Source organism: Bison bison, unplaced genomic scaffold, assembly GCF_000754665.1.
Source record: "Bison bison bison isolate TAMUID 2011002044 unplaced genomic scaffold, Bison_UMD1.0 scf7180017864484, whole genome shotgun sequence".
Taxonomy (NCBI): domain Eukaryota; kingdom Metazoa; phylum Chordata; class Mammalia; order Artiodactyla; family Bovidae; genus Bison; species Bison bison.
The window spans coordinates 1,409,442-1,426,454 of record NW_011495044.1 but is presented as its reverse complement, the minus strand read 5'-3'; the positions used below and the strand labels follow the sequence as shown (position 1 = coordinate 1,426,454).

Here is a 17,013-nt window from a genome sequence, read left to right as displayed (position 1 = left end):
TGTACTTCAGGTATTTAATGTACTGCAGTACCTGCTCCTGTGCACAAAGATGTTTATGTGTAAAGATTTATCATTGCTTTTGTTTTTAAATAATAAAGAAAGCCAGTATGAATACACTGTAGATATTGCAGCAAAAAGGATAAAAAAAAGCACTTTGTACTTAGAAAAGGTTCATTTTATCAAGCAGACATTACAGTTTTAAATTTGTATGCAGATAATAGCATGGACTCAAAATATAGCCTGCAAACTTTGGCAGAACAACAAGGAAAATAAACCACCTACAATCACAGGAGGTTTTAATATATCTTTCTCAGCAATGATGGTTTTTAAAATAATAACACTATTGAGTTATTCATACACTATACAATTCACCTACTTAAGGTGTACAATTCAATGGTTTTTAGTATATTCATAGAGTTATGCAGCCATTACCACCATCAATTTTAGAGCATTTCTTCACTCAAAAAAAAAAAAAACCCTGCTATTATGCTCCCATCATCCCATCTGCCTCCCCCCAGCTCTGCTGCTGCTGCTGCTAAGTTGCTTCAGTTGTGTCCGACTCTGTGCGACCCCATAGACGGCAGCCCACCAGGCTCCCCCGTCCCTGGGATTCTCCAGGCAAGAACACTGGAGTGGGTTGCCATTTCCTCCTCCAATGCATGAAAGTGAATAGTGAAAGTGAAGTCTCTCAGTTGTGTCCAACTTTTAGCAACCCCAAAGACTGCAGCCTACCAGGTTTCTCCGTCCATGGGATTCTCCAGGCAAGAGTACTGGAGTGGGGTGCCATTGCCTTCTCTACCCCCCAGCTCTAGCCAGTCACTAATGTCTGTGTCTCTATAGATTTGCCTTTTCTGAATGTTTCATAGCAATATGTAGACTCTTGTGACTGGCTTCCCTCACTTAGCACAATGTTTTCAAGTTTCATTCATGTTCGAGCTTGTATCAGTACTCCATTCCTTTTCATAACCAAATAATAGTCCATTGCATGGATATACCATTTTTGTTGGTCTAATTATCAGTTAATGAACATTTGGGTTGCTTCCACCTTTTGAATATTATAAATATTGCTGCTATAAACATCTATGTACAAGTTTTTGTGTGGAAATATGTTTTTATTCTTCTTGGGTATGTATCTAGAAGTGGAATTCCTGAGTCAAGTAGGAACTCCATATTTAACCACTTAAGGAACAGCCAGATAGCTTTCCCAAAGTGCTGAACTGTTTTATATTCCCATCAGCTGTGTACGAGTGTTCTAATCTCTCCGTATTTTTGTCAGCACTTATTCTTATCTGATTTTAAATTTACATTCATAACAGCGGTTGGTCTGTAGTTTTCTTGTGATGCATTTGGTATTGGGGTAATACTGACCTCACAGAATGAGGTGAAGAGATAAGGTGGAAAAGAGAGAGTTGCTTTTGTTTCAACACAAGGGAGATTTGAGTGTATTTAAAAGCTTGTAGGCTAATATGTAAATCATTCTGTCATATACCCCAGACTAAGACATTGTTATCATTTCACGTGGGGGGACCTCATTCACAAGGACTCAGAAAGGACTTATTTGATGGCTGGATCTCCAGTCTGTCCTCTTTCTCCATGGAGAGGGGTGAGCTCACTGCATAGAGCTTCTCTCCCTGCTGTTAGGCGTGCCTCTCAGAGGGAAGGTTGCCTGGAAAGGAGAGAACCAGACCAGAGAGCGGGATCTTCCGTAGAGTGGGGTGTTTTCACTCTCACTTCCAGGACGTGTAAGTCCCCTGCCTGTCTCCACATGTACACTCTGCCCTTAGGCCCCCGAATTATACTCGGTTCGACTGCCAGAGTGATCTTTTCAAAACCCAGATGTGGTTGTCACAAAATTCACATGTTCCACCACCTCCACCACTGTCACAGCCTCAACCCCTCGGTGACCCTCTGGTGCTCTGAGAAGAACTGAGCTAGGAGCACGGGGCTGGGTGATGTCTGGCCCGGGCTGCTCTCTGCAGCCCCATCCCATCACTCCACCCGATAGAATGGGCCCTTTGATCACTGGAGTCTGCATGTTCCTTCTGCCAAAAGGCATCAGCGCTCCTGCCTCTGCCTGGGACACTCGTACCCTCCTCTCCCCCACATTAGTTCTTGTTAGTTCTTGCTCAGCCTTCGAGGGGGAAGAAAGCTACCAGGAATGTGCTAGTAGAGACAGGGTCGTTGAAGATATTAGAGAAAGTATGGGAAGCAAGCGGAGAATGGGAATAATCTGTGCCTACCCCCTGTTGGCTCAGACGGTAAAGAATCTGCCTGCTATGTGGGAGACCTCGGTTCGATCCCTGGGTCGAGAAGATTCCTCTGGAGAAGGAAATGGCTACCCACTCCAGTATTCTTGCCTGGGAAATCCCATGGACAGAGGAGCCTGTCAGGCTACAGTCCATGGGGATCGCAGAGTTGGACACAACTGAGTGACTTTCACTTTCACTTTTCACCCCCTCTTTCTGACAGCCCAGCACCTCATTCTGATATAGCAGAGGCGGGTAGAATATGCAGGTAGTTTCTAAGCGGGGAAGGGTCTGAATTTGAGGGAGTTGACAGTTCAGCCTTTGTCTTGGCTTGTGAGCAAAGTATATACACCTCATTGAGTTTCCCAATCATCACTTCTCATGCAGAAGTCCCAGGTATAATGCTTCTGATGACAAACACCTGAAATCTACACATAACATGCAGACCAGTGCAATAGGATACATTTTAACTTAAATCATTCACCCAGTTCTCCTAGCTGCAGCTGACAGAGTCATACAGTCTCTCTGCAGAGAAATTTGGGAGTACTCATTAAGATCCTTAACACCATTCAGATCATTTTGCCCTGTATTCTATCTCTAGAAATGTATCTGTTGTGTGGGGCCCAAACTATTGGAAGTGAAGCCATCAGCTAGGAATGCTGGAGGCACTCACCCACAGCTGCGTCTCTCCCAGCAAGCCCCACACACACTTTCCCCGACCAGGGCCAGTGCTGGGGCCAGATAGGCCCTTTTGGTTCTTATTACAATTGAAGGATGCACTTGAGCAAAATCCATGAGGGAACTTTGAGGAACAAGGTTTCTTACTCACAGGTCCTGGAGGGCACATAGCTGCCCAAGGGCCATATGCAGTGAGGCCGTGCGTAAAGAGAGAGGTGGACTGGGGGCTCTGCCTTTATCAGTGTTTGAGGATGGGGTGTCAGGGTTTCGAGAGTTCACTATTTGTTTAATGCTCATTTAGCCATGAGTGTGGGAATTAGGGTACAGGAAGAGTGGGATCATTCAAGAAGTCAGTTATTTAAGTATCCGGGACTTTCTACGAAAGGGATCTTCAAGGGTGGGAGCAACAATTCTTTAGCTGATTGTTTTGCTGGTAACTGCGTCATACAACTGCAATATGTTTATTCAAGCTGGAGGTCCTTTGAGATAGATGCCTTGAGATTCAAAAACTTACTGTCAGGCACTTACTCTACAATATCTAAAGAAGTAATCAGAGAGGTACACAGACATACTTGCAAGAATATTTAGTCCATGTTACGCCTTGATAGAAAAAAATTGGAAAAAAAAGAAAAAGAAAAAAATTGGAGACCACCTAAATGTTCCCACAGTAGAAGAATGGATAAAGTAAATCCTGGTATATTTATAGAATAAAATATTTTATTGCCATTAAAATGTTTTAAAATAATAGCATGGGAAAATATGCATTATGTTAAAACAACTTGCCCACAGCCTGATTTCTGTGCATCTGGGCTAATTAACATCCATAAGCAGTAATGAGAGCTGGCGTGCCTGGCCAGTCTTTTGCTTCCTCTGCTCAGTCTGATTCTGTGTGACTTCTCTAGGGGGAGCCTGCCCACTTTGAGTATCTGATGTACCCGTTACACTCGGCGTCTATCACTGGTCTAGATACTTGCATCCGCAAACCCCTCATTGCCACCTGCTCTGTGGATCGGTCCGTCCGCATCTGGAATTACGAATCAAAGTAAGAAATGAAAGGCTTTGCTACTGCGGTATGCAAGATTCTGGTTGTTAAATTTTTCCATGCAGATTATTTTAGAGAGTTTTCAATTTTAATTACTTAGAAGCTTTCAGCTGGAAACCGTTATAAAAAAATCAAGTCCGTCAGACTTCCTTTTTCTCTTTTCACTCTTGCATGAGCTAGAAAATCACTTTGTACTTTATTAAGTGTTTACCATGTGCCATACATATGCTTGGCCCTGGGGACAGAAAGGAACCAATATCTCACCTCCTTCCATACCCTCCTGTGTCCTTCGGCCTTTCCTGTCCCCTCACCACCACTGCCCCACCACTGGATCAGTTCTTTGTCTCATGGAGCTGTCCAGATCACTGTTTCCTCCTTTCAATCCTGATCACTGCCCCAACAACCCTCAACTTCCAGCGATTTTATCCTCCGGGCACAGAATCCCTGAGAATCTCCAGCCTCAATTGGCCCCAGAACATAACTTCTTTGCTTTTACATATAGCTGCTGGGGCTGCTAGGGAAAAAACTGTGCAATACTTCTGAGTTGGAGATCTGAATGGAGCTGTATCTTCCACATCCCTAAACACCCCTTGATCAGTCCCTTCACATGCCATACTCATTGCTGAACACTATCCTCAAATAACAAAAATCTAGAAAAAGAGGTACCAGTAATTACAAGTAATAAAGTATCTCAAATGCCGTTATAAAAATACATACCAGATACAATGGAATGCTCAAGGGACTTAGTGGGCTAGACTTTTATTCAGTAATGTATCTTTTTCACAGTTCTTTGGAACTATTTAAGGAATACCAAGAAGAAGCTTATACAATCAGCCTTCACCCATCTGGACACTACATTGTAGTAGGGTTTGCTGACAAACTACGCATTATGAACCTACTTATTGATGATATACGTTCTTTCAAGGAATACTCCGTCAGAGGGTGCAAAGAGGTAAGAGCTTCTGGAGGTAAGTATCTTGGAAAGTCAGAGTTGAAATATCATGAACTAACACAGCTGAAGAGGTAGACCAGAGAATGTCTTAGAGAATTTTAGTGGCTTAAAAAAATCCAATTTTTCCACCAAAGTTACTGAGTGTATTGGTCCTGTCCCTTTTCTTTTTTGCTCACCTTTGAACCAAACCGTGTGAGATCCCACCTGCAATCTGTCCTCTCTGTGACTGTGGAGTAATTTTTTTTAAGCATTGAAAAGAAAGTTATCACATATTCAGAGTCACAGTTGGGAGGACAGGGTTGGCAATTGGGAGGGATCAGGGAAAATGAGCAACAGTGAAAGACAGTAGCTGCTGCTGCTGCTAAGTCACTTCAGTCATGTCCGACTCTGTGTGACCCCATAGATGGCAGCTCACCAGGCTCCTCCATCCCTGGGATTCTCCAGGCAAGAACACTGGAGTGGGTTGCCATTTCCTTCTCCAATGCGTGAAAGTGAAGTCGCTCAGTCGTGTCTGACCCTCAGCGACCCCATGGACTGCAGCCTTCCAGGCTCCTCTGTCCATGGAATTTTCCAGGCAAGAGTACTGGAGTGGGGTGCCATTGCCTTCTCCAAAAAGACAGTAGCAGCCTATCTGATTTCCCCCATCCCCATCCCGAAGATGACTTACAGAAACAAGACAGAGTTTTAAAGATCACTGTCCCACTCTGAAACTTCTACAGGCAAAATGAGTATTCCATTCTCTGATCCAAACAGCTTCATGATTCATGCGCATGGTAGTGTCAGCATCTTGGCCAGTATGAGCTATAGGAATAGTTACATCAAATAGGCCAATTCTGAGTCCTATTTACACCTTCCCCCAATTCCCAGTCCTGCACGTGGTATCAGCATGAACTCTTTGGGAAAAGAAGCTCTCAACTACAACCTCCAGGTAAACCGCTCTTTCTTTCACTATTGGGCTCTCCCTATATTTCTTTGCAGTGTTCCTTTAGCAATGGAGGTCACCTGTTTGCTGCAGTCAATGGGAACGTGATTCACATTTTTTCCACCACAAGCCTAGAGAATATCTCAAACCTTAAAGGACACACAGGGAAGGTGAGTGAGTGAGCAGTGTCCAGGGAAACAAGGGCACAGAGTCAAACATCCTGCTGGTCAATGGGATAAAAGAGAACCAAAGAGAGGTGATTCTTTTCTTCTCGGAGGTCCCTGTCTAGTTGAGGGAAAAGACAATAAAACAAATGCACATACAGATTTAAGTACTAACTGCAGAAAACTCAATGAAAGAAAAATATGGGTTGTTAGAAGAGGAAGGGATGAGGAGTTGACATGATGGAGATTGGGATGTTCACAAAGGCATGGTCCTAAGGAGTGAGTCAGAATTAACCAGACAGACCTAATAGGTCAAGTAATTGCCGACAGGGATCCAAAGACCCTGAGATGGAGATGGCTAGGGGTAGAGGAGGAACTATCTGTGGTACTGAAACATAGGTATCAAGAATGAAACTTGGCGTGAGCTAAGATTGGTGAGGTTAGCAGGGCCTGAGTTCTTGAAATCTTGTTCATGGAACCTTATAGGCCCTGGTAGCTCAGCTGGTAAAGAATCCACCTGCAATGCAGGAGACCCTGGTTCCATTCCTGGGTCGGGAAGATCCCCTGGAGAAGAGATAGGCTACCCACCTCCAGTATTCTTGGGCTTCCCCAGTGGCTAAGTCAGTAAAGAATCCACCTGTAATGCAGGATCCCTGGATTGGGAAGATCCCCTGGAGGAGGGCATGGCAACCCATTCCAGTATTCTTGCCTGGAGAATCCCCATGGACCGAGGAGCCTGGAGGGTTCCAATCAGTGGGATCACAAAGAGTCAGACACCACTGAGCGACTAAGCACAGCATATACTTTATCCTCCTTTTTCCTTGAAATCACTGAAGACTCTCAGACCAAGAAATGATATGACCATATTTGCATTTTACAAGATTACTTTGGCTTCAGAGTAAAGACTGTATTGAAAGGGATGAGGGTAGAAGTGGTAAGGAGATTGTTGTCTACGTAATGATAGTATTTTGGAGCAGGATGGGGCTGGTACCAATAGGAAGAAATGTATGCATTCAAAAGATATTTAGGAAATTAAACCAGTAGCACCTGAAGGTAAAGTGGATATGGAGCATGAAGAAAAGGGAGACACCAAAGACTGAAAGGGTAAGAAGTCAGCAGATGAATTTAGATAGAAAAAGCAGTGGGAAAAGAAAGGCATTCTAGGCAGCAGGACATGTTACAGGTAAGGGGATGGGAGTATGGAACAGGACGGTGGTCTGTGGTTTATAGGCTGGAACACTGAGCACATCTGAGAAGTGATACAAAGAGGAGCTGGAGAAGTTTGTTGCATCATGGAGTGTGTGTGTGCCGTGCCAAGGAATTGGACATTAGTCTGTAGGGGATGAGAAATAACTGAAAGGATTTAAGAAAACAAGTAATGGGATCAGAAAGAGAATTTTCCAGACAGTACTGAAAATGGTTTAGAGGGAAGGGAAGCTGGAATGAAAGAGGTCAGCTAGAAAGTGAGGGTGAGCGAGGAACTAGGAACTAAACCATGGCTTTCATAGTAGGGACAGAGAGAAGAAACCTATTACACTCTATTTTGGACTTGTTATGTTTGCTGTGTCCATGAGTGTGGTATGTGAGAGTAGACGTCAGAAAGAAGTCTGGGCTAAAAATTTCAATTCAGGGAATTAGGTGGTAGTTAGTGGAAGTCAGAGGTGTAGATTAGATCACTAAGCACTCGTGCAGAATCTGAGATCATGGTCAGGAGACAGGTGAGCAACATGTAAGGGACTGGTAAGAAGAGAGAGACTGCAAATGAAGGTGCATAGAGAACCTGGAATCAAGGAATTGTATCAAAGCAGCCAGGGAACTAGTTTCCAGACAGATAAAGAAGTCAGTGACCATTGACTTCAGCAACTAACAGGTCATAAGTGTAAGTGCTATTAAGAACAAGTGTATTGAGAGCTACTGAGCATCCTCCACTCCAACAGTGTGTTGCAGAAATTTAGAGGAAAGCATACCAGGTGAATGTGATGCTCTTTCTAGACCCGTGCACATCCCCATAGGAAGCCCCACCTCACCAACCCGGGGAGCAGCCATTTGTTCCATCACTTTACCAGAATCTATAACACTTGTCTCTAATCAGGGATATATGTTAGGTTTACAGGTGTGCTATTAAAAGAAAATACAAAAACAAACAAAAAATATAGATGGAGCATGCAGCCAAAACCATGCATATAGGGAAATTTTTAACATTAAACATGTATTGGAAAAATGATAAAGATGAAATCAGTGATACAACCATCCATTGAAAAAGATAAGAAGTAGAACAGCAAATTAATTCGAAGAAAACAAATTGAAAGACATCATAAGGATAAGAGCAGGATGGAACAGAGAACATTTACACGATAGAAGATCATCAAACCCAAACTTTGTTTTTTGAAAGCCCAAAATGGACAAACCTTTAGCACAATTGTTTAAGGGAAAAAAGAGAGAGAGAAGATACAAGTAACCAACATGAGTAACAAAAAGGGGTTATTACTACAGGTCTGATAGACATTTTAAAAGATTATAAGAGAGTATTATGAACAACTTTATGTAAATAAATTTGAATAAATATCAGATCAGATCAGTCGCTCAGTCGTGTCCGACTCTTTGCGACCCCATGAATCGCAGCACGCCAGGCCTCCCTGTCCATCACCAACTCCCGGAGTTCACTGAGACTCACGTCCATCGAGTCAGTGATGCCATCCAGCCATCTCATTCTCTGTCGTCCCCTTCTCCTCCTGCCCCCAATCCCTCCCAGCATCAGAGTCTTTTCCAGTGAGTCAGCTCGTCACATGAGGTGGCCAAAGTACTGGAGTTTCAGCTTTAGCATCATTCCTTCCAAAGAAATCCCAGGGCCGATCTTCAGAATGGACTGATTGGATCTCCTTGCAGTCCAAGGGACTCTCAAAGAGTCTTCTCCAACACCACAGTTCAAAAGCATCAATTCTTTGGCGCTCAGCCTTCTTCACAGTCCAACTCTCACATCCATACATGACCACAGGAAAAACCATAGCCTTGACTAGACGAACCTTTGTTGGCAGAGTAATGTCTCTGCTTTTGAATATGCTATCTAGGTTGGTCATAACTTTCCTTCCAAGGAGTAAGCGTCTTTTCATTTCATGGCTGCAGTCACCATCTGTAGTGATTTTGGAGCCCAGAAAAATAAAGTCTGACACTGTTTCCACTGTTTCTCCATCTATTTCCCATGAAGCAATGGGACTGGATGCCATGATCTTCGTTTTCTGAATGTTGAGCTTTAAGCCAACTTTTTCACTCTCCACTTTCACTTTCATCAAGAGGCTTTTTAGTTCCTCTTCACTTTCTGCCATAAGGTGGTGTCATCTGCATATCTGAGGTTACTGATATTTCTCCCGGCAATCTTGATTCCAGCTTGTGTTTCTTCCAGTCCAGCGTTTCTCATGATGTACTCTGCATAGAAGTTAAATAAACAGGGTGACAATATACAGCCTTGACGAACTCCTTTTCCTATTTGTAACCAGGCTGTTGTTCCATGTCCAGTTCTAACTGTTGCTTCCTGACCAGCACACAAATTTCTGAAGAGGCAGATCAGGTAGTCTGGTATTCCCATATATGAACTGACAAATTCCTAGAAAAATTGAATCTGTAATTTAAAACCTGACAAGGAAAACCATCACTGGAGAAGTAGATCGAATTTTAAGGAAAGCATGACACTAATCTTGGGGAGGGGGGGAAACTCTTCTAGAGAATTTTTTTTAAAAAGTAAATACTTCCAACATTGTTCTAGGAGGCCAACATAGTTGTGATACCAAAACCTATCAAAGACATCACAAGAAAGGAAAATGGCAAGCCAGTCTTGTGTGTGAACATAAAGATGTCCTAAATAAATTGTCATCAAACCAATCCAGCAATATGTTAAAAGGATAATACAACATGACCATGTTGATTCATTCTGCTGCTGCTACTGCTAAGTCACTTCAGTCATGTCCGACTCTGTACGACTCCATAGATACAACATTGTTTTAGATTTTGAAATCATTAGTGTATACAACATTAATATAGTAAGGATTAAAAAGCATATGCTTATCTCTATAAATCCAAATATAATAATAACATTGACAGTGTATCAATAACATAACAGATTTAAAAAGCACTTAAAATAATGGGGAATGTACTTTATTATAAAAAAATCTTATATAAGACATTTATTTTAAAAACCTACAACAATCAGCACACTTGATTATGAAATTGTGAAAGAGAACAAAACATGATGCCTTCTGTTAGCCTTGTACTGAGTTCTATCCAGTGCAATAAGGTACAAAACAGAAATATACATTAGTCCATGCTTAGTTGGCTCCTCAGTCATGTCCAGCTCTTTGCGACCTCATTGACTGTAGCCTGCCAGGCTCATCTGCCCATGGGAATTCTCCAGGCAAGAATACTGGAGTGGGTTGCCATGCCCTCCTCCAAAGGATCTTCCCAACCCAGAGATCGAACCCAGGTCTCCCACATTACCGGCAGATTCTTTACCATCTGAGACACCAGGGAAGCCCAACATTGGTCCATGGGGCTGCCATAACAAAATAGCCCAGACTGGATGGCTTATGAAGAGCAGAAATTTTTCCTCACAGTTCGGAGGGTGGGGAGTCCAAGATCAAAATGCCAGCACGATTAGAAGAGGGCCCTCTTCCTGGTTTCAGACTTCCTGTAGCCTCCCATGGTGGAAGGGGCGAGCTAGCACTCGGGGGCCTTTCCTAAGAGCGCTCATCCCATTCGTGAGGGGAGAACTCAGGACCTAATCATTTCCCAAAGGCACCACTTCCTAATACCATCACCTTGGGATGTCAGGATTTCAACATGAATTGAGGTGGGGCTGATGAGAGACAGAAACATTCAGACCATAGCAAAATAAGAGGCATGAGGGTTGGAAAGGAAGAAATAAAGCTATTGCCACGGACAGCATAACTGAGTTTGTAGAAAATTTAGAGAATTTGCAGATAAACTATTAAAATTCGTGAATCTGGGAATATTGGAAATTATTATATTTAAGTCCCTTTTTACATAATAGTGACAAACGATCAAAAAATGTCATTTAAAAGGTAGAGCTCGGGCTAAGACATGGCTAAGGATGTGGCTGGCAGAACTGGAGTCATGGGAACACCCAAAAAGGTGTCCAGTTGGTCAGGAGGTTGGCTACGTAGGAGGAGATTGAGAAAATGTGTCGGAGATATTAATGTATTGGAGATTATGGGAGCCAGTCGCTCTACTGGAGAACGGAGTTACAAATATGGAAAAGGGAAAAAGTTAGAATGTTGTTTTTATTTGGCAGTTTTGTTCAGTGACTTGGTAACCTAATTCTGAGAAGTCTTTTTTTCTCCTGCAGTGGGCAGCCTCAGATGTCGCTGCTCGGATGTTTTTCTTTCTTGATCTTTTAGCCTGGTTACCTAGGGCTTGTCCCTGGGTTGACCTAAGCCACTTAATTAGTCATAGGTTATGCTTAAGCCCCCTTCCCCAGTTATATTTTCACCCTTCACTGTTGGATTTTTGTTTAGAAAACAGAAAACTGTGATTTTCCTGTCACAGTTCATGGAGTTTATGCTTTTGCTCCATGTTTAGCCAGAAACTAGTAGTTTTGAGGTTCCCTTTCTGACTATACCTGAGAGGGTGCAGCCTCAGCCATGCACCCCACCTTCCAGGAGCCAGGCATAAGCATGATGTTATTTCTAAGCCTGACTTCCTGGGAAATGCCCCTGGGTCAGAAGCTTATTATTCAGTTGGTGTTGGTCAGATGTTGTGTTTAAACCCTTCGTGCCTGTGAAGCTTCCACCCTGTGTCAGTGGGATTTTGTACAGCACAGGAGATGCTTTCAAGTGTCCCCACATCCTGCTCTGATTTCTCCTGAGTGTGTGCAGCACAGCACACACATCAGCCTTCCCGATCCCCACAGTTGCCTCTCATCCCGGAAGGGCTCTCTCAACTGTCCCCTTCCCTTCTTCTTCCTGTTCTAATTCTGTTACTGCTCTGCCATTTTGCTTCTATCAGGGAGTTTCCAGCCTTCTCTTAACTGCCCTCCACCTAGATCTCCACCAATTTAGATGATGTCCATAGGATGAAATTCTCCATGCTCTGTTCCAAATAAGTCAGTCTCCTCCAGCAGAGCTGTGGAGCTCATTGTCTTATGACCAACATCCCCCTGGGAAGAAGTTCTGCTCCACTGCACCGAGTGGAGGGTGAGGGGTATCGACTTTCTTTCCCAAGAGTGACCTCCCTACTCTGTGCGTGGAAAGGGGGTGGGATCCCTCGTCTCTTCAGCTCTCCCCTCATGGTGTAGAACCCCCACCCATTGAGTTAACTGGGGCAGGGGCAACTGGGGTACCAGTATTCCCAGGCTTCTGCACTTGGAGTAGAGCTTCCTCAGCAGGTGGGGGCCGGCTAGGGGAAGGGAGATGAGGCCCTCTTGGCCACACTTGCCTGGAATAGAGCTTCTGGCTGGGGATAAGAAATGCCAGCAGGTTTCCCAGGATGAAACCATAGCCAATGACTAAGCTCTGGGGGAGAGAGGGAGCCCCACCTTTTGGCTACAGCTGCCCAGAGTACACTGGAATAAAGTGTTTGAGGATGAGGAGGGTAAAGCAGCAGATCAGTGCTTATCTCCCCCAGTCTCTGTTCCTCCTGAGACTGAGTAGATTTTCTTGAGTGAATGTTTCTGCATTTTCTCTACGCCCTTAAGACAATTGCCAGAGACTTTAAATAACTGTTTTTATAAACTTTTTGGCCACACCACGAGGCGTGCAGGATCTTAGTTCCCCAACCAACGATCAAACCTGCACCCCCTGCAGTGAAAGCGTGGATTCTCAGGACTACCAGGGAAGTCCCTAAATAACTGTTTTTATGATTTTTAAGTTACCTATTATGTAAGGGATAGGCCAGCTGAAGTTCTTACTCTGCCATTTGGAAGTACTCTTTCTATGCAATTTTTGGAACTCCCTTTGAATATATATATATATATATGTATGTATAATTATTTCAAAATAAAAAACTTTTGTAAAACATAGCAGTGATTGATTGCAGCATTATAGGAATTATTATGATTCAGTCTTTACATTCATAAAGCGAGACAGAAATGAGAATATTTAATCTTCAGTATTTTGCAAACGTCTGAGGAAATAGAATGCTAACTTTCCTACAAAGCTATGATTTGTGTTTACTGAAGGGTATGTACCAGGAAAGGACACTCTGCCTCAGCATAGTGAATCACATAAGGGGTTCTCCTCCTCTCCTTAAAAGGTGTGTGTGTGTGTGTGTGTGTGTGTGTGTGTGTGTGTGTGTGAGTGAGAGTGTACATGCGCACTCCCAACTGGGTGCGTCTTCATCCCCCGTAGATTCGTTCAGTTGCGTGGAATACCGATGACAGCAAGCTGATTTCCTGTGGCACAGACGGTGCTGTGTACGAATGGAGTCTGTCCACAGGAAAGAGAGAGACCGAGTGCGTGCTCAAGTCCTGCAGCTACAACTGCGTCACCATCTCCCCTGACGGCAAAATCATCTTTGCTGTTGGGTCAGACCAGACTCTCAAGGAGATTGCAGATTCCTCAGTGAGTCTGCCCCTGTCCCTCCTCTGGGCTGCTGCCTCGATCTGCAGAAGACAGCTTCCTGTGTTTACAGCAGAAAGGGCTTCTCTGAGAACAGGGCCCTTCTTCTTGGGAGAACACCTGCCTCCTCATCCCTAGAGGATCAGCTCAGTAGTTGTTACTTCTGGAATTTCCTGCCCAGTGCCCACCTGACTCGTTTAAGTTGTGGGGCTCTTTTCCATTCCTCCTTTGCTTGCTGACTGTAACTTGTCTCTCACCCTGGAGGGAAGGAGGTCAGCAGCATCTCTAAATGGCGCTCTAACCCGTGATTTGCATGTACTTCCGTGGGCTAAAAACAGAACCGTAGTTACTGCTATCACCTAAGCTTGCCTCCATAATTGTTTGGAAATCCCCAAACTCTGAAATTTTAAAATTATGCACCTTGGCTCCCAAATAGTTAAGGGAGGAAAGAAGAGCTTGGCAAGGACACTTCCTGGAAAAGGAGCAGTGTCCTCCTCCACGAGCCCAACCGAGAGGAGGGTATCTCTCCAGTATACCCCCAGGTAGCCCCCAGCGTGGTGGTTTCCACGGTGCTGCACCAGAACAAAGCTTCTTAAGGGGAGGGCCATGGTTCACATCTCATGGTATCCCTACTAGGTGGCACAACACATGGCCCACAGAAAACACCCAGTAATAATTGGTGGCTAGGTGGATGGGTGGGTGGATGAGTGAATTAAAGAGTGAAGGAGTGAAGTAATTCCCTGAGAGTGTAGTTTTGTTCCTATAATGGACATTAATAACTATTTGCTGGATAGATTTATGATCCACATCCCATTATTAGTTTGAGATACATGATAAGAGTAGCAGTTGAGAGCATACTCTCGGGAGCTTGACTGCAGTGGGTGAGTTGAGGTAACTGACCTAGCCTCCCTGTGTCTCTGTGCCTGTGTTTCATCATCTTTAAAATAAGGATGGCAGTAACTACCTTAAGGGGTTTTGTGAGGGTTAAATGAGTCACAACCTGTAAAAGCGGGAGAGCGCTTCTGGGTATCTTAGGAAACTTTCCCTAGTGTTATTCCTAACTCCTAGAACTGTTTACTCACCAGTCAAGCCGCCAAGAAATATTTAGTTTGTGCCCTTTTATGTGCTGGACACTAAGCCAGATGCTAAAAGGGATGGAAAACACACATTTTAAAATCCAGAAGTTGCCCTAATGTTGCTATTAAAAGCAAGGAGAGTGACCTGGGGACACTGGGGATGCGCTTCAGCCCCTCGCCCTGAACAGAGCTGGCTGTGTTTCAGGTAATTCGAGAGATGTCAGCATTTGACGTCACCTACACGGCCGTCGTCATCTCCCACTCCGGGCGCATGATGTTTGTGGGCACCTCGGTGGGGACCATCCGTGCGATGAAGTACCCGCTCCCTCTGCAGAAAGAATTCAATGAGTACCAGGCCCACGCAGGTCCTGTCACCAAGGTGAGGGGGACTTTCCCTGGGGTTCAGTCCCAGATTCAGGTCTTGAGCGATCCACCTGGTCCTGCCTGCGGCGTACCTGGTTCATCCCTTCCCCCTCCCAGCACCTTGTCTCTCCCCTTATTTATTAATCCAGCCAAGCGTTCAGTAAACACTCACTGGCTCTTAATGCTCTTTGTTTGAACTACTCCCAGGAATTTGTCCTAGGAAGTGGTCAGAGGTGCTCCTGAAGATGTATGTACAAGGTTGTTCATCATATTATTTTGCATAATAAAACGGGCCATTTGAGAGATGCTGAAGGGCCCTGCTCAGCTGTTCTCTACAGGCCAGCACCCTCCTGTCCCGGCTGCTAATGGCTCACAGCTGTCCTCCACCGGGTTGTTCTGGACTAAAAGGAGACAGCCTGGGAGATGAGCCCCCATCCCTCCCCAGGGGCAATAACCTGAGCACACTTTTGTAAACTGTCCTTCCATCCCCCCTTCTTAAAGCAGTGTCCCTGTTTACAATGGGATCCTGAAGAACAGCCTCTGGGAAATGTGTTCTCTCTCCCTCCTCCCTCTCTCAACTCCAATTGAACAATACCAGCCTCTGAGGTTTTTCATTAAGTCCCAAACTTTAAATTGGCTTGCCTGCAGACACATCCTTATTAGGAAAGGATTTTTTCATTATAAACCAGAACATTCCTGTACTGAACCTGAGTCTTGGGTCCAAAGTAAATTACTATCACATATCTCCCCGCTTTGCTTTAGAACCACTAAATTTTGTGGATGTTTACTTTTCTGATTATAAAAGCAGGACATGTTTATTTTAGGAATAAAAATCCTAATCAGTTCAGTTCAGTTCAGTTCAGTCGTTCAGTTGTGTCCGACTCTTTGCGACCCCATGAATTGCAGCACACCAGGCCTCCTGGTCCATCACCACAGTCCCACCACCATGCCTAGTCCTCAGCAACCACTAATTTATCTTCCTTTTCTATAACTTTGACATCTTGATCATTTTATGTAAATAATCCTAACAGTATGAATATGAAATTATCAAAATGTCAAAGTTATAGAAGTGGAAAATAATCATACAGTACCTGGAGAAGGAAATGGCGACCCACTCCAGTATTCTTGCCTGGAGAATTCCATGGACAGAGGAGCGTGGCGGGCTACAGTCCATGGGGTCACAAAGAGTCAGACACGACTAAGCGACTAACACACAGTCATACAGTATATGACCATTTGCGAGGAGCTTTTTTTCACTCAGTGTAATACCTTTGATCTCCATGTCAGTTATTTCATATATCAATACTTTATTCTGTTTTCTCTGAGTAGAATTCCACGGTAAGGGTGTGCCATGATTTGTTTAACTGTCTACCCCTTGTAAGATATTTGATTTTTCCCCATAGGTTTTGGGCTGCTACAAATAAAACTGCTATGAACAATTCCATACTGGCTTTTATGTTAACATAAGTTCATTTCTCTGGGGTAAATGCCCAGGAATACTGTTGCTGAATCATATACTGCAAGTATATTTATTTAGTTTTTCAAGAAACTGCCAGGTTCTTTTCTATTCCTTTCAGCAATACACAAAAGATCCAGTTTCTCTGCATCATTGCCAGCGTTTAGTTTTATCACTATTTTTTTATTTTAGCTGTTCTAATAGGTATATAGTGACATCTCATCATAGTCTTCATTTGCATTTCTTTGAAGGAAAGTTATGACCAACCTAGACAGCATATTAAAAAGCAGAGACATTACTTTGCCAGCAAAGGTCCATCTAGTCAAGGCTATGGTTTTTCCAGTAGTCATGTATGGATGTGAGAGTTGGACTGTGAAGAAAGCTGAGCGCCAAAGAATTGATGCTTTTGAACTGTGCTGCTGGAGAAGACTCTTGAGCATCCCTTGGACTGCAAGGAGATCCAACCAGTCCATTCTAAAGGTCCTGGGTGTTCTTTGGAAGGAATGATGCTAAGGCTGAAACTCCAATACTTTGGCCACCTCATGCGAA

The 17,013-nt window shown here is 43.9% G+C and overlaps 1 protein-coding gene across 1 annotated transcript in view; it reads left to right on the top strand.

The window, feature by feature from the left end:
- CFAP57 (cilia and flagella associated protein 57) overlaps window positions 1-17,013 on the top strand; it is a 68,236-nt gene that overhangs the window by 13,644 nt on the left and 37,579 nt on the right. Inside the window, exons 7-11 of the mRNA XM_010862624.1 lie at window positions 3,827-3,966; window positions 4,753-4,918; window positions 5,897-6,010; window positions 13,360-13,572; window positions 14,851-15,024. Of these exons, the coding sequence (XP_010860926.1) occupies window positions 3,827-3,966; window positions 4,753-4,918; window positions 5,897-6,010; window positions 13,360-13,572; window positions 14,851-15,024 (807 nt within the window). The remainder of the gene's footprint in view (window positions 1-3,826; window positions 3,967-4,752; window positions 4,919-5,896; window positions 6,011-13,359; window positions 13,573-14,850; window positions 15,025-17,013) is intronic.